The 17,865-nt window shown below is 40.9% G+C and overlaps 2 protein-coding genes across 6 annotated transcripts in view; both read right to left on the bottom strand.

Annotated features, from left to right (window-relative positions):
• Positions 1-2,178, bottom strand: part of DSC3 (desmocollin 3) — a 49,750-nt gene extending 47,572 nt beyond the window's left edge. For both annotated transcript variants that reach the window (XM_025429249.3, XM_025429250.3), the window contains exon 1: positions 1,814-2,178. In XM_025429249.3, coding sequence (XP_025285034.1) covers positions 1,814-1,879 — 66 coding nt within the window. In that variant the 5' untranslated portion in view covers positions 1,880-2,178. The remainder of the gene's footprint in view (positions 1-1,813) is intronic.
• A 9,708-nt stretch (positions 2,179-11,886) lies between these two features.
• Positions 11,887-17,865, bottom strand: part of DSC2 (desmocollin 2) — a 33,182-nt gene continuing 27,203 nt past the window's right edge. For 2 of the 4 annotated variants that reach the window (XM_025429248.3, XM_025429243.3), the window contains exons 13-16: positions 17,066-17,302; positions 16,395-16,519; positions 14,907-15,164; positions 11,887-14,110 (exon numbers count right to left, since the gene is read on the bottom strand). In XM_025429248.3, the coding sequence (XP_025285033.1) occupies positions 13,913-14,110; positions 14,907-15,164; positions 16,395-16,519; positions 17,066-17,302 (818 nt within the window). In that variant the 3' untranslated portion in view covers positions 11,887-13,912. Of the gene's footprint in view, positions 14,111-14,196; positions 14,243-14,906; positions 15,165-16,394; positions 16,520-17,065; positions 17,303-17,865 lie in introns of those variants that run through there. The other 2 variants (XM_049112808.1, XM_049112809.1) reach the window with 1 other exon arrangement.

Below are 17,865 nucleotides of genomic sequence, written 5' to 3'. Positions count from 1 at the left end.
AAGATTCCTCAGCTTATGGGACATCCGAATGGGAAGGCTAACCTGTTAAAAGCCTCAATTTTGTGTTAAAGACCTGCTTTGAAGAGGTCTCACTTCAAACAAGGAATTGTTTTTCAGAGATCCATGAAAGTATCTATAAAATGAGAAAAGTGTCTCTAAAGTGTTATGCCATTAATACTATGCTGAGAAAGCCGAGAGCCCTATGAGTCAAAAGGAAATGCAAACAGAAGATGGTCAATAGAGGTCTACGGAGGCAGAAAACTGAAGGTATTTGTAGACTGGGGATTTTGGATGAAAGTAATTATTCTACGTACACTCTCCAGTACTCAAGTCTCCAGATATCCCAGTTGGTCTAACCTTTAGGCAATTCCTTTTTAAAATAATCCTAAATGAATATGTCAAATAGTAGAGGTGACGCGATCTCCATTTAGATTAACACGCACTTTCTTGCCTTGCCACACCCTAACACCTGCACCATTCCCGTCCCCCAGACAGCTCCTTGAATTCCACACCCTCCCCTCCAGCGAATGCACAGGAAGTCTTGGGAACACAGGCCCTCTGCAGTTTCTTCTCCCCATTCCCCAATCCCTTTCGCAGAGACGACACAAAACAGGAAAGCCACGCTTTTAAACATAAAAACTGGAAACTCTTCCAAATTCATCACAAAAGGGCACACTTTGAGGGCAGTTCCCACTAGTCAAGAGTCGTTTCATCAGCTGGATTGGAACAGCTGCCCTGCAGATCACCGCGCTCCTCCGTACCATTCACCGTCCATAAATACCCACCCAATACGTATAACTCGCTGATTCAAGGACAAGGCAAAGTTTTGATCGGCTCGTCCTGCTGGGGCAGAGGAGGAGCAGGGACCCGGGCGGCCAGAGCCAAGCTCCTCCCGACTTGGGTCCGCTGGGCCCCGGCCGACCCCACGCCCATGCCTGGCTGCGGGCACGCGGTCTGCGGCTCCTCTCCTCTTCCCGAGAGCAACCCTGGTGCAGTCTGAAGCTCCGCGCCTAATCGCGCCATCAGAGTTCCGGATTTTTCGCCGAATGTCTCCCCAAATTCTCGGAGAACTGTCCCCAGTCTCCTCTCCAGGAGAATCTCGTCCTGAATCGCGGGTTTCCCTGGGCCCCGGGCTCGCGTGGTCCTTCCCGGGGCCGGACAATCTACCCCCCAAACCCACGCCTACCCCCCTCCACCCACAGGGTGCCCCACCCCTGCAGCCCCCCTCGCCGCATCACACCGGTAACCCCAACCCCAGCCCCGATCCAGCCTTCGCACGCCCTCGTGCTCGAGGCCCACGTCGCCCCGGGGCCAGGAGGCTCGCGCGGGGGGCTCTGAATAACCTTCAGCAGAGGCAAAATCCGGAAGCCGGTTTTCAGAGTGAATTCCACGCGGGGACCCTGGGGCACCGCTCCAGCCCCTCCACGCACTAAGTAAGGTCCCCATCCCAGGCGACCCTGGGGTGGAGCAGCCTCTAGAACCTCATCTCACGTCTGTTTTGCTCACTCTCACTCGGGGATCCCGAAATACCTGCCCCGGTACTGCTCGTCCCCCTCCACCCCGCCGCGCCCCAGATGCCATCACGGCCCCGGGCGCCCGCGGAGGCTCAGAGGGCGCAGCCACGCCGCGGCGCCCCCCGTGCCTCCAGCACTCGGACGCGGCGTCCCAAACGCAAACCGCAGTCCCGAGTCGTCCCTCCAAGGCTGGTTTTCCGCCCTCACCCGCCCGGGCCCGAATGTGGCTGGTCCCGCCCGGAGGACTGAGCGGAGCCGCGGCCCCCAGCTGTGGGTCCGCCCCGCGGGCGCCCACTCACCGCGACGGTCAGCAGCAGCGCGCGCAGCGCTCGGCGCCCGGGGACCCGGGGCTCGGCCGTGGCCATCGGGGCGCCGCGCGGGAGGCGGGAGGCGGGAGGCGGGAGCCCACGGGGTGCGGCGGCGCGCGCGGGTGCGGGGTGCCTCGCCGCCACTCCTCTTTAAGTCTCCCTGGGCCTCTGTCGCGCTCGCCTGCCCGGGAGCGTGTGCGCTCCCCGGACGGGATTGGACCCGGGAGACGCCGAGCCGCCCCTCCTGCTTATTGCCCAAGTTTTATCACGCGGGGAGCCGGGGAGCTGCCCGAGCCTGCCCTCCGCTCCCCGGCGGCCGCGCCGAGCGCTGGCTCGCGAGAAAGCGCTCCCAGCCCCCGCCCCCGCCCCCGCCCCCCTCCCCGCCCGCCGGCTTTCCCACGCCCCCCGCCCGCCCGCGGCGCCGCGCCCCGCCCCGCCCCGCCCCGCCCCGCCCCGCCCCGCCCTCCGCGCGCCTCGGCCGCCAGGTTGCTCCGCGCTCAGTCCCGCTGCGGGACCCGAATCGCGGGCGCCCGGGGGGCGGGAACGCTTCTGTGATCCGATCACCGGATCCTCCCTGGAGCGCCCATCAAATGCCGGGCAGTGTCTCCTGGTTAATACAGCATTTATATACCCTTTCCGAATTGGACTACCCTGGGAAGATAAACAAGGGCGGGGGGGGGGGTGGAGTTGGGGGGTATCCCAAGTGGCGCGAGTAAACTGGCATGTGGTATACCAGAAATTAAAACCAAGTAGAAGAAACTCTGATATCTGACCGTTTTAAGTACCTAAAATTCGAGTGATTGCATTCAGAGCCTTCTTTAAAGAAAAAAAAAATTTGTTTTAAATATATATATATATTCATGAGCAACAGAGAGAGAGAGAATGAGAGAGAGAGGCAGGTTAGGCTCCCTGTGGGGAGCCTGATGTGAGTCTTGGTCCCAGCACCCCGGGGATCAGGACCTGAGCTGAAGGCAGCCGCTGAACCACTGAGCCACCCAGGGGCCCCCAGAGCTTGCTTTATTGCCAATTTTGTGACCTTACATGAACCTTCTAAGAAAGAATTTGTGCTTATATGTAAATATTTGATTTAGTGATTATGTGGTAGTTGTACTAAGGTGCCATTTTTCAGTTTGCAGTAAAAGGAAAGTATCACAGGAACCCTCTGTTCTAAAATGAGGCTTGCAATGCAGTATCACTCGACAAACATGTATCAGGGCTCAAGACTGGTCAGGCATTGAGTGAAGGGCTAGAGGAAGAGAATATAGAAAACCCAGTTCCTGCCCAGAGTAACCCAAATTCTAGAAGAGAGTAAAGGCAAGCATCCTAGCCCAAAATGGTAAATGTTTTAATAGAGAGGTCACTTATAACACATAGGCACGTTGCTTTCTCTCTAGATGAAATTTTATGTTCTTGAAGCCCCTTGCTGATTCAGCCTTAGAAGATTCAGAAAGAACTTCTTAGATCGATGTACCGAGTTCCAACATCAGAATCCTCAGATAGTCCAGATTAATCATGGAAAATGCCACCACCTTCATTCATCCGGCTCTGGTCTTCCCAGTAGGCTTGTGGACTGAAGTCTGGGGCTTCCCTGAAACTCATAGGCTCTTAGGATTTAGACGGTTACTTCAGCATCCAGTCCCATCTCTGAGGCATCCAGGGCACACATCAGAAATCCTGTCTCACCTCTGGAAGCCTCTGTATGACAGAGAGGCCTCTGTCTCAAAGAAAGGTCTCCAAACTTCTCTCTGCTTCAGTCATTTTCACCCCACCCAAGTCCTCAGGGAAGGTCTATGGGAGATTCCTCTGGCCCCAGCCAGCCTTTAGAAACACATGAATCATGGCTTTCCTGTAATGTAGATGATGCCATGGATTGAACTGTGTCCCTTCAAAATTCATGTGTTGAAGATCTAACCTCTGTATGACTGCATTTCGAGATAGAGCCTATAAGGAAGTAACATTAACAAGGTTCTGATGGTGGGGCCCCGATCCGATGGAATTAGGGTCCCTATGAGAAGAGCTCCCTTTCTCTATCTCTCTCCATCTCCGTCTCTATCTCTCTGTCTCTCTCTATCTCTCTCTATGTGTGACACAGTGAGAAGGTGGCTGTCTACAAACCAGAGAGTTCTCATTAGAAATCAAATAGGAAAAAAAAAATCAAATAGGCCAGCACTTTAATTTTGGACCTTCAGCCTCCAGAACTGAGAACTAATGCTTGAGATAAGAATCAACAGAGAAAAGGAGAGGGCAGGAGCATGTTGCAGCACTAGAAGAATCTTCTAAGCCCTTCTAAACAGCCTTCTCCAGCATGGAAACCAAAAGGGAGTTTTTTCAGAACCCCTGGATTTCAGAAGAAGTCCTATGACCGGGAATTAGGTTAGAAAGATAGGCTTAAAACAAACCAGGCTGAGGAGTTGAATCTCATCCTGGAAAAGATGAAGGACACAATCTGCAAAATGGTTACTAACTACAATTATGGAATCATCATTTTTGGTGAGTGAATGAACTGGTTAACTTCATCTGTAATCTGTTGTGTCTTCCTATAGCTTTCCCTTAATTCATACAGAATAAAAGTCTTTGAAATGTTTTTCTTTATTCTAAGTAGCCCTACTTTTCAATGATTTTGATTTTGTCGTCTAGAATGAATCTAACCGTTTTTTTACTGTCATCCAAACGACTAAAACCATAAGATAGCTATTAACTGGTTGTTTCAGCTATACTGTGTAGTTGAGGAGATTGCTAAGCCTCCTGACTATGGAACAGTTACTCTGAGCTTCCATTTTTAGCTTCTACAAAATAAAAGTCATAGGCGTCTGTTCCAGAAATACTGCAAGAAAGCATATTGGGGATGTTTTCAATTTATGTGGCAAATTTGAGGTGCAATAAGAGTACTTTATAACTGGAGTCCTGTTTTGCTCTAGCATGTGCTTGTCCATCATAAGTAGATTAGACTAAGTTCTAATGAAAAATATATTTTTATAGATTGGAAGAATCATTGTAGGCAGTTATAATTAAAACATAGATGTGACTTGAGGATAAATTAAAATTGCTTTTATTTTTCCTATGTAAATTATAATATAAAATGAGTTTGTTGAAAATCTATTTAAAATACGAGCCTTGGTTTGAATATAGTGAGAACTGGATCTTCTATGATGAAGTTAACTTTAAGTCATCATGAGACATCATGAAGCATAAAGAGTGATTCTGAAATGTCTTTATTTTAATATCCCATTTCCCAAACTACCAAAACAGTTGGAAGCCACTCCTAAAAGGATAATGTACAAAAATGGAAAAGAAATGTATTATTTTCCCTTGTTACTTTCTCAGTTTGAAGGGTAAGAGCAGGAATAATAAAGAATCAAAAAGGGAAGTGATTTTAGGCTGAAATACAAAACTTCAAGAATCCATTCTGGTAAATTCTATCTTCTACAATTTTCAGTAAATTCTAAAATTTTCAGAAGAAAGCAAATTTAAGATTATTAAGAAGCGTTGTGTATACTTAGGAGGAATCTCTGGCCACAGAAAGGGTAATGACCTTAAGAGGTGGGAGCTGACCCCTGGCCCACTGAGAAGCCTGCCTTGCAACAACTCCATGCCAACAGGTGCTGGTCTCACACACCTACTCACCTCTGTGGCTTACATAGGCGGTGACATAGCCAGTGTGGGTCTCCTCAAACCTGCCTATAAAATACAACCAAGGCCACTATATGATGTTTGGAATGAACTTGCTAGTAGGGAAAGAGAAATGGTGAAAAGCTTAAATTAAAACCAAGTAAAAGATTAATCTTGAACAGTCCTTCTTAAGACATAAAATCAATTCTGCATGATACAGTAGCTCAGAAGCACTTTGAGAATACTGCTTAAAATAAATGGTCATAGTAATAAACAGTAATTGAACAAATGACTTGTTGGATCAGCTGTGAGGGATACTGTGTTAAATGTGTACTCAAATGCCAGGAGCTCTCGCAGACTTTATTTTTGGGAGTTAGCCCTCCTTCATCTATCCACTTACTCTTTCAGAGAGACTCCCTCCTCATACTTGGGAAACAAGTGGTCTTTTTCCTCCAAGAGTAACCATCTCTGCTACAGCCACTCAGGTTCCAAGAGAAGACACTGCTTTTTCTGTATCATCTTTCCAAAGTGTGACTAGGGCTCCCCACTAATTTCCCAGAACACCACTGAGAACAGCCTTGACTTTTGGGTCATTTCAAAAAACTACTAGAGACTTGAGGATAATAGACAACTGAAGTTAAGAATAACCTATAAAATTGAAGAAGGAGAAGGAGGAGGAAGAGGATGGGGTGAGAGGGTGGAGGGAGGCAGAGAAGGAGAAGAAGAACCTCTAATGCTGCACTGCTGCCCAGGATAAGAGCCATCCCAGAATCCCTGTCTGCCTCCCTCCCTTCCTGTCTTCCCCTGGCAAGTACACCTCCCAGCAATCTCTCCCTCCCCATGGAAATGCTCCAGGCAACTAAGAGAACCTCAAGTCTAGATCAAAATGACTCTGGCCTTACAGGGCAAAGAAGTGTCCACTTCCTCTTTTCTATGTTGCGTCTGTCAGGTCCTTGGTTGATACTCTAGGATTAATTTCTACCCAGAGTGATTGACAGAGGGACTGTACATTCCCTTCAGGAGAAAACTCACTCCTGTCCACAGAGGTGTGGCTTCTCACTATAATCTCAGCAGCAATCGTACAAAATTCAGACATTTGTACATTTCCCCAATTCCGAATTATCCAATATAAGTAACACCATAACAATCATCCAATCCAAATAGAATGTGCCAGGCTCAGAAAGACTCCTTGTAATCTTTCCTTATTAATTAATGATTCAAGAACTAGTATAATGGATTTACTCTTCTTCCACTAAAATCTTCAGACACCCTTACAAATTTCTTTTACAAACAGTCCTTTTTAAGGCAGGCAAGTGGTCTTCTAGTGACTTCTCACTGGACTGGAAAGAATGGTGATTTCTACACGGAAAACAAAATGCCATTGTATGGCTGATAACTTCTCCCAGGAACCGGCCCAAAGCAGTATAACAAAGCCCTGACACAGGGTGAAATATTAGTCCCTCTCATTGTGGAATTATCCCATAATTCTTCGCTTCAGGCTCTTTCAGAATGGAAATCTCCTCCCACTGGGCGAGGCTGTAGTTTCTCCTGGACATTCTCATGTCCCCGGGAGCTCATTGTATGCATCTGTCTGTTCAAAGGCCATTGCTCAAGCATGAAGGTTTACAGGTGTGAGTGGGCTGACTTCCAGATCCCATGTGTCATTTATCTCCACGTCATCCTCTGATTCACTGGCCCATCAGCCTTCTTTTCTCCCACGTGTTTAGGAGGACTGTCCCTCAACACCAGCTTGGGGAAGCAGCATATCCCCCAGATCAGATGCCTGTCAACTAGCTCAGGACTAGAAAAGTAGCTTTTCCCACCAGTTCCCTGTAGGCAGTAAATTATTTACTTCAACCTTTATTGATGTATTGCTATTAACTCTTTTTATTGATTATCAATTACCTATTCATTATTTTTACTTACTCACAATTTATTATTCTTGATTTGTCTTTTCTTTTCAGGCTGCCCAGTTTCCCAAGCCTTTCTGTCACTAGACAACGTTTTCCATCAATAAGTTATTTTGTGTTTACTAAATTATTTAGCCAATGCCACAACAATAATTGGTTCTTTTCCTGAACTTTTTCAAGTGTCATATTTGTGTTTGTCCTTCACTGTTACAAGCTACTCACTTTCCTAACTGGTAAGCTGTAGTCTTAACTTGCACATAAGGTTATGCCAGATTCTTACTCCTCTAAACAACTCTAATGCAAGGATCCCACCTGAACATTTACAAGAACAAAAACACAGAAACTGAAGAACTAGTAATATTCATAGTAGGCATATAGTCAGGTACCAGGAAAGCTATTTTGTTGTCACTTTCTACGAACTTTGTTTTTTAAATTCATTCATTAATTCATTCATTCATTCATTCATTCATTTATGTAGGCTCTACACCCAACGTGGGGCTTAAACTCAGGATTCCAAGATGAAGGGTCACATGGTCTTCCAACCGAGCCATCTAAGCACCCCCCCACTTTCTACTAACTTTGTAGTTAGTGTTCTCAACATGTTCAATAAAAGTGACTGTTTCTCACAGGTTCCAAGTTCTGTTCAGATGGTGGTCAGAGGAAGGTCTAATCTTAACTATAATACTTTACTTTTAAAATGAGAATCTTGGGCCAAAATCTTCTTGCCAGGCTCCCAAAGTAATAAATATTATTGATTAGTGTCAGAATAAGTGATTCCAAACTCAGAGGCATCCATAAGAACTTCTTTATTTCCTCTTCAAGAGAACATTAAGTAGCAATTGGGTATTATCTGGGGCAGCTTTTCAACCATCTAATGATGAATTATCTGGGGCAGCTTTTCAACCATCTAATAATGAATTATCTGATCTCAACTGCTGTAATGTTCCAAAGGTCTAGGCAGAGACTGGACATCACTGTCTCCCACGCTCCTCTCATCCAGGATGGGTGGACAAAAAAAAAAGTTGGGAAGGGACAAGCACTATGCATGTGGCTATGCCATCTTTTCTCCTTTATTGTGACCTTCCTTTCTGTAACATTTCCAAGATAATGGACACCAATGTTACCCAATCTCAGCTTTTCCTTTCTCACTCAGTGAATAGAGAGTCAGGTTTTCTCTCTACAGAGATACTGGAAAGTGATAAGCACACACAAATTCTTATGACATAATGGAAGACATAGGACATTTTACTTTCTGCCCTATTCCTTTGTTGTAACATATAAATGATTCCCTGAGGATAAGGTGGTCTGAGCCTTGCTCTACCAGGCTCTCCTGTGACAGTTTTCCAAATTCATCTATTCACAGAAGAAAGTATTGTGGCAATTGGCCAGGAATATGCTAAGGCTTTTTCCCCAAGTTTGACCAAAGGCCTCTGGTTCATTCTTTCCCTTAATTTCCTTTTTTAATGTTGAACAAATGGGGACAATGTTCTTAAATTCACAATAAATCTTTGTACTTGGCTATTGTGGAGGCAAAATGAAAGAGATTGTTTTGGCAGCAATACAATATGAGTAAAATGAAGAACACCACTTCAAAAATAACAAGAATTCAAAGGGTGCCTGACTGGATTAGTCAGTAGAGCATGTGACTCTTGACTTCAGGGTTGTGAGGTTGTGGCCCAAGTTGGGCAAAGAGATTACTTAAAACAAAACAAAACAAAACAAACAAAACAAAACAAAAAACAGTGAACAAAACAAAAAGAACAATCAAAGGCTATATTTCAGTGTCGTGTAGCTGGTTCTGAGGTCAGGCAATTGTTGGAGGTAGGAAGGAATTAACTAACCTGAACCAGAATTTTCCACTCCCACCACCACAAGGGAGAAGCAGAAGGCATTCCAAAACCTCACCATTTCACTTTTTAAGTAGTGAATGTGAATGTTTGATGGTCTATGCATTCAATGTCCCAATGGTGAAAAAAGAATTCAATGCAGAATCTAATATACATCACATCTCAAATAGAAAATTTATGTCAAGGGACTATTCGATAGTTTGCTAGGAATCAAATAACTTAATTTGTAATCTTCCTCCTTTTTCCTTTGTGATGTGGGCAATACAATTTGACTCACCAGAATGTACCGATGGACCAGAGTTTGATGTGCATACAAATGGGAACACTTTTCCTTGTCTTCAATAAGCTTCCCATATGAAAAGAACACACACACACACACACACACACAGGCACATGCACTTACACATGCATATACACACATGACTATACACCTATAAGTGAAAATTTTGTAAAATTTTGTGTGTTTAGAGCAAATGTGCCCTAGACACATAAATGTCATGTAGCTAGAAGAGATGGTTTTTGAACTAAATCTTTTAAAAAGTCATATTTTTTCAAGAAGGAAGTGGATAATGAGTAGACACTGCAAAAGCAGGCCTTATTATGAGCAAGGCACAAAACAGAGTATGTGTGTGGGGGGCAAGGGAAGACTGGTATTTGAGTGTGATTTGCATTTCAAATTTATCCTCTAAAATCACAGAAGGCCCTATGCAGGGGAATGCCATGATCATATTTGTTCTTTGGCAACAGGTGAAAGGATGGAAGAGGGAAGAGTTTGGAGGTACAACCACTGTTGGAGCTGAGTGATGCTGAGGATCTGAGCAAGGATACTGTGGAAGAAACATATGAAGAGGAATGGAGGACAATAAAGGTAGGGTACTCATGCTCATGAACACTGGACTTGGGAGTAATGGAAACAACTTGACTCACTAGAATAGTAAAGTTCTTTTGCATCATCTGGAATTTTCTTTACTTGTATTGAGCACTTACCATGTGCCAAGTATCATGCGATGTGTTTTACAAGCATTGGACCATTCCATATTCACATCCACTCAAAACTACATTGTACCACGTCTTGCAGTAAAGTGTGTGGGTGGGAAGAGTAGCTAATTCATCTTGTACCTTGTCATACCAGCACAATCTGTGTTACAAAGGCCTCATATGGCTGTACTGGGAAGGCATTAAATGACCATATATAAATGAATGAATAAATAAACTTGTATTTAAAATTCTCAGAAAGTTCAGCAGTTGGGGCAACAAACAGAATGTGCTATGCAAACAAGATAAAAAAGGAATCGAGTTTTATGATGTCTGCATGGGGTCTTGGAGCTTCAATTATTCAAGGTAGTTATAAGTATGATGGCTGTAGACACACACAAAAAAAATATTGGATTTCCAGTACGTTGCTGCCTAAGGGGTTGACCAGGGCAAAGTCTGGTGTCAAGACTTCAATGTGGAACCCAAGAAAAGCTGGAGATGGAGACTAAAAGGGAGGCCTATACTCAAAGTCAGATTCTGCACAACACAATCAGGAACAAGATAAAAAAATATCTTTAAGATAGGGGATCCAAAAAATAAAGCAGAAAATGATTTCAGGGATAACCCAAATACAGACTAAATTGAACTAACAATACAGCTCTGTTGCCTTCCACCTGTTGAAGTAGCCCTTCCCATTTCTTAGGGGAAATCTCTCAAGGAGGCAAAATCTGATTACTAGAAATTTTATCTGTTTTTCATTTAAGTCTCAAGACCTATCACACTGATTTGTGGTCTATGGATAAGATGTAGCTTTCTGAATACCAAGAATGAGAGATCTAGAAACAATTATGAGCCATGAAGTTCCCAAAGGCCATCACAGGTAAAATACAAGTCACGCTTCTGGGAAAGATGAATGGGAATATGATGGCAAAATGTCAGCTGTAAGGCACAATGCAACTTGAGACTGAAGCTATGATTATCCCAACTAAGGCATTTTCTTCTCTTATGATAATAATAGCAGCTAATGTATATTGAGTGCTCCTTCTGCACCAATTCTTTCCATGAATTAACTCTTTTAACTCTGACAACAAAACTATAGAATAGACTTCTACAATCCCTTCAAATATAGATCATATAGTAGAGGAAATTAGACTCAAAGTTAAGTGACTACTCAAATCCCACAATTAGTAAGGGTGGAGTTGGGATTCGCATCAAGGCACTCTCTGGAGTCTTTGTACTTTTAGGGTTACTATGGTGACTGCCAACTGCCTTAAATTCCCTGGCAAGCAACTGCTTGTCTCAGAGACAAGGAATCTCTCTAGCTAGAAGTGAAGCCCAGAAAGGGCATGACAGGAAGAGTCTTAAGAATATGTAAGTTTTATAGGGTTTTAGAATTAGTGCCCATTTTTAAGAAGTAGATGTTCTCCTTTCCATCCAATTTAAACTAAATAGTTTCATAGTATTTCAAATTAAGCAATCCTTCTCAGATGCTTCAGAAATCTTTGCAATATATGATCTGAACCACTGGATCTATAAGACCCTGTCATGAGGTAATCATAACGAAGAGACATATTCTCAAATTAACAGACATTCTAAAGTAAAGCAAAGCAACTTTCAATTACCCTATTTTAGTTGATTTTTGTTAATATGAATCAGGATGTACATGTGACATATTTTAATCATTTAGTATTATAGGAGTGCCTTTTAGGTGGACCACTCTATATGAATTTCATGCTTAAAAGCTATTTTTTATTCCAATGTCTTACAGTCACCCTAGGAAAGGAATTATATTACCATCCCCCATTTTATGATGAAATTTTGAAAAAAAACACACAGACACAGAGAAACTATGTAACCAATATCCCGTAGCATCACAACCTTTAGAATAGCAAAATTATATACATTTGGTGATAACAATGGACCAGTGATCTCTCCACATCAAACTCTAAAATTCTAAAAAATGTAGAACACGATTCTAAAGAACAGACTCATTTCTCAAAGTAAAACAAATGCAATCTTATAAGGTCATATCAGACACATGATTAACAAACTCACACTAATATTTTAAAACTACTTGATTTACTTTCTCATAACTAGTAATACACACATTGTGGACATGATTTATTTAAAACTTTGAGAAATAGTATTTTGACCGAACAATAATAAAACTATTAAAAAGATAAATTGATAATGGAAAATTACCCAGTGTTAACCTTTAAAAATAATTGTTACAAGCCAAACTTGTGAATTTTAGATAGGCACATTATTAACAATTGTAACTATCAGAAATACATTTAAAATGTCCATGGAGTTAGTATACGTAAAAAATTCATTAGCTGAAATCAGCTGTGAAACATGGTCTGAAATTTGGTTGGCTGTTAAGTTTAATTTTGTCTTATTGTTTCAAAATATAAATAGATTGGCCCATACTACATTTGTTAAAAACTGTAATCTTAAAATATGAAACAAAAAAACTCTGATAGATATGACTAGGTAGTTCATCTAAAAAGTTGTAAAATACTTATTCCTGGAGAACTTTCACAATCCCTGTACCTCAAAGCTTATTTCAAAACCATCATTATTTCTCATTTAAAAACTATACCCTTGCATTGAAGATATAAACTGTAAATATGCTATTATATACTAACCGCACATATGCTAATTTTAAATACCCTTTTGTTAACATAGAATATTGCATCTAATAAAAGCATGACTTATTTTTACATTTTCAATGGCAAAGTTAAAGTTCTTTTGTTGAGGAAATAATGAAGCAATGACCAAGATATCTGAAACAATAACGTCAACATTATAACATTACTCCGATAAACAGAGAATACTACACTTACATAAAACACAAACAGAATCACTCACTTTAGAAGAGAAGAGAGATGGCTTTTTAAAATACTAGACTCTCCAACCCAAGTAGAAATTTAAAAAATAAAGAGAAGAGAAAGATAGTGAGAGAGAGAGAGAGAGGAGTACACACACACACACACACACACACATATATATATATAGAGAGAGAGAGAGATATCAAGGACCAAAACCATGCAGAAGTAAAAATACATTCTAGCAGTTTTTAAACTTAAATTTTGCTGACAAGAGAGGTTAAGAAAGAAACATAGACTCAGTGCAGGATTTTATATAGAATAAAACATAGAAACTAAACTCCACCAAAATGGAATTGTATTAATAGTTAATGCCTGCCTGGGACTCTCTCTTTGCATTAAAAAGAAAGGTAATGTTGTAAGAAGAAAACATTATCAAGAATGCAATATACATTTTATAATGTTTAGGAGAATGGCAGTTTTCAAGCACCACACGATTAACTAATTAGGTAAGTGAAAATAATATTAAAGCAAGTTCTTGACAATTTTCATTAGGTCATACTTTAAGTAGTGTATGACATACACTTGAATTCATTACATTTTATTGCACTATAAAGTGGTTATTATCATTAGACTCAAATGTAAACAATAATGCAGACTTCCTTAATTTTCCTATCTGTAGGTCTCCTTGGATGGAAGACACTAATAAATAACTTTGTAAAACTTGGGAAATTTGGATACATATTTATAGCATTATCTTGTAAACATGCATTTGGCTAAAGAGATCCCATCAAAATAAAGAGGGGAAAACCCAAAACATAACATCTTGTATTTTTTTTTTTTAAATCTGGCTGGTAATGAAAAAAGTGGTGGTTGGAAGGAGATAAAGTCACTGGATTTTGTAGATTTATCAGAATACACTCATCTCTTGATGCATGCTTCTGCTAGTGTCCTAAATTTGGGTTCCAAATGATCCAAAAATTCAAGCCCATCTTCTTCTTGTCGTTCACTGCAACAACCTATAGAACCAGCCACGGATCCTTTTCCTTCATAGTTATATGTAAGGACATAGTCTTGAGCATGCTTATGCTTGTCATCTTGATTACACAGTTGCACCTTCTGCCAGGGGAGAAACACAATATATTTTATTATTATTATTTTAAACACCAAAACTTACTAACATAAAAATAATTGCTTTGATTTACCTTTCATTGTTTAATTTTTAATCAGAGTGTGTCCTCTAATGGATTCCTACATATAAAAAATGCACATGATTGGTCTATATCATAAATCATCTCTAAATTCACTATACAGCATGCTTCTAAAAACTCACACGCGGCAACAAGTATACAAGGATTCATATTAAGTAATCATTAGTTTCCCTTTCAAAATCATGTCTAAAGTGAAATGCACCCATTAAACTGAACCCAAGTTGATATGAGCCCAATAGGCTTAGTGACCATAAGGCTTTAATTGCCTCGTACCACATTTCTGGTTTCTGTGATATGATTTGTCATGTGGGAAATAGTATTACAAAGTCATGGAAAAAAATAATTTAAGTATCATCCCACAGATAGCTTCTATATTTTAAAAATAAAAACATATAAACTGGGATAAAGATTCTTTTCAATTGTTCTTATACCAAATAAATATGACATTTCATGTCCAATACATAAATAAATAAATATCTAACACTATTTTGTAAGAATTAAACACCAAACAAAATAAGAGGAAAAATAAATACCCACTTAATATCTGAGCATTACTAAATTGAAATTAAGGAAAAACAATTTTACAATTAATAGATTTAATATTTAATGGAAAATAAAGGTCAGGCCACTAAATTGTAGTAATTTAGAAAGTTGAAGAGAAATGAAAATAAATTCGTAGGACACTCAGGGAAACTCAAACTCACTTCACCAAGGCGGGGCTGAGTGAAATTATGCCATTCGGAGTAGGTGTATCTGCAGGTGTCCACCTCCACATGTCCTCCCCTACAGGAATCCAGGGTGTGATGATGCCCAGTCCCCCGGCATGATTCCAGGGTCTGATGTCCACCTTTCACCATTTCAATGCTCTCCTGCCCTCCATTTTTCACTCCTGATCCCATGGTGCCACACACTCCCTGAGCCGAACTGCCCACAGTATGGGTTGTAAAGCCATCCGTGGAACACTGAAATGAAAACAATTTGTGTACAAATTGTAAAACGAACAACAATAACATGCAGATAATGTCATACATTTTTGTGTTAGAAGGTAGGCTCTCTGAGAGCAAGAACTAAATCTTGCTCTCTTCACAATCCTGAGTCTCACCCAGGACTTGATGCAGTATCCAATGCATCTGCAAACTGCAGATATCAAGCGGTCTAAACCTTGAAACAAATCAGAAAGCTGAATATATATTCCTTCTTTAAATATTTCTTAGAATACTGTACATTGTTGTTTGTTAAATCCTTCCAAAATCTCAAGGCTCAAAATGAGGATTCCAGTATCAATGCCTCACATATATTTACCCTGTTTGTTTTAAATTCACTCCTTCACCTGACTAGAGCAGAAACAGAAATGATGATGAGTATTCTTATTCAGTGTCTAATCTCATTTCCCTTGACTAGAACAAAAATACAGGAAAAAGAGTTGCCATAAAAATCTTAGCTTCAGTATTAAACCCTTGTGATCTCAATAAATACAAATAAATCAGCAGGGAAAATAAGAACACCAACGTTCTGGTCACTAATTTTCTATGCTGTGCTTTTGTAGGAAAGTCTAAGGTGTTTTTTTCCAATACTTTATTAAATGTCAACACACTTTTGCTTTCTAAATCTTTCCTGTTCTTATCATTATGCCTTTTGTAAAAAATTTACATGTTCCTCATCCACGTAGTAGGCTAGAAATCAAAGTTGGAGCTCTGTAGTCATTTGCTAGCAATGCTGTTTCATATATTTGATCTCAGGCTTCTTTCTAACCATATTAGAACCAGGAAGACTCCATTAAAGTTCTTCCCACACTGATCAAAGCTTGTAGTCATTTTTATTGCTGCTGCCAGAAAAAAAAATAAAATAAAATAATTATGCTGATGACCTGTGAATAATTAAATGAAATATTTTTACAGCACAAACAGTAGTTTCAATATTTAAAAAAGACTGGATTTAAAGTTGAAATCATGAAACATTTTAAGTAGAAATAATAATGATGTGCTAAAGGATTTTTACTATTAAGGAACACTATATGACCACATTGAAAGGCCACACACCACCATGAGAATCAAGGTCATTTTATCTATTCCATAGGGCTGATGAAATTTTACATATTCTAAGTCACCTGATCAAAAGGACTTCTCTCAGAAAAGAATTGATTAAACCAAGTTTGTCCTTTGTATTTATTTTAAAAAGAACAAACTACTTACTATTTTGTCATCTCCTGGAGCTTCTGTATTTGACACAATGAGGTTCTGCTGGGCTAAATCATCAGGAAATACTTTGGGCTGTTTAGCTGCCCCAGTACCCCCACAGACTAAGGTAAATAGGATACCTGGAGGATGAAAGAAGTTATTTCAGTTTATCATAAAACAATGTGGAGTTGTAATTCAGGATGACTAATACAAAGATGATTTTCCAGAAAACATAAATACGATGGCTTGTGGAGAAGTAGCACACAACAGGAAAGTCTTCCCTAACCAGGTATCCCACGAAGACGTGCTAAATGCCGTATTTCTGCACTAAATTTTACGTCTATGCTGAGATAACACTAGAACAGTACTTTCAGTATATAAATTAAATGTGTTGTGTTGAAGCATCTGGGTGGCTCAGTCAGTTAAGCATCTGCCTTTAACTCAGGTCATGATCCTGGGTCCTGGGACCCAGCCCCACCTGCTTCTCTCTCTCCCTGGCCCTGCTCATGTTCCCTCTCTCTCTCACATAAACAAAATCTTTAAAAAAAAAACAAAAACAAATATGTTGTATTAAATAGAAATAGAACTATATACAAATGAACAGCTACAGATAGCAGTGCTGATTCTAAGAATGTGTCTCGAAAGTTATTTCAAAGGCTCTTATTTGAGTTGGTGAAGGAACTTACAAAAGAGCAACGCTATGCCCAACAATATTGCAAGGATGGCCCACTTTCCAAGTCTCACATCTCCGCCACCAGTCCTCGCATCTGTGCGAAGCGTGCAGTCATTTTCAGTAACACAGTCACATAAAAGTACTTTTAACGGAGTGATGAGTGACCGGCCATGTCTATCGGCAACTCTGACAGATATTCGATATGTTCCAAATGGAAGGTCCTTCTCATAGAAAAGACGAGCTGCCGTATCTGAAAGAAAATGAAACGGAGTGATAGAGAATGTCACTAATCCCTCCTAGTGGTAGGATATTCACCCTATTTCCCAACAAATGTATCTTCCTGATGGGAAGGCACAATTGCTACAGGATTGAGAAGATGAGTGGACTGGAAGTTCTAATCTAGAGCAACGGTAAACATACTACGTATATAAGTTTCTCTCTTCTCCCTCTTACATGAATGTCCTTTGACTTTTATAGTAATACATCTTTCTGTCCATAAATAGACCTTCTATCATAAGTAATAGGCTTGTTAAGACATTGGTTTTGGGATGCCTGGATGGCTCAGTGGTTGAGCATCTGCCTTCGGCTCAGGACATGATCCCAGGGTCCTAGAGTCCTGGGATCAAGTCCCACATCAGGCTCCCTGCAGGGAGTCTTCTTCTCTCTCTGCCTATGTCTTTGCCTCCCTCTCTGTGTCTCTCATAAATAAATAAATAAAATCTTCAGAAAAAAAAAAAAGACTGGTCTTTACCACATCTTTGAAAATATTTGCCTTCAGTGCAATTTTCTTTTATACATGGCTCATCACAGGGT

The sequence above is a fragment of the Canis lupus genome, chromosome 7, assembly GCF_003254725.2.
Source record: "Canis lupus dingo isolate Sandy chromosome 7, ASM325472v2, whole genome shotgun sequence".
Lineage (NCBI taxonomy): Eukaryota > Metazoa > Chordata > Mammalia > Carnivora > Canidae > Canis > Canis lupus.
Note: the sequence above shows the minus strand (reverse complement) of the source record. Positions and strands in the feature narration are given on the sequence as shown.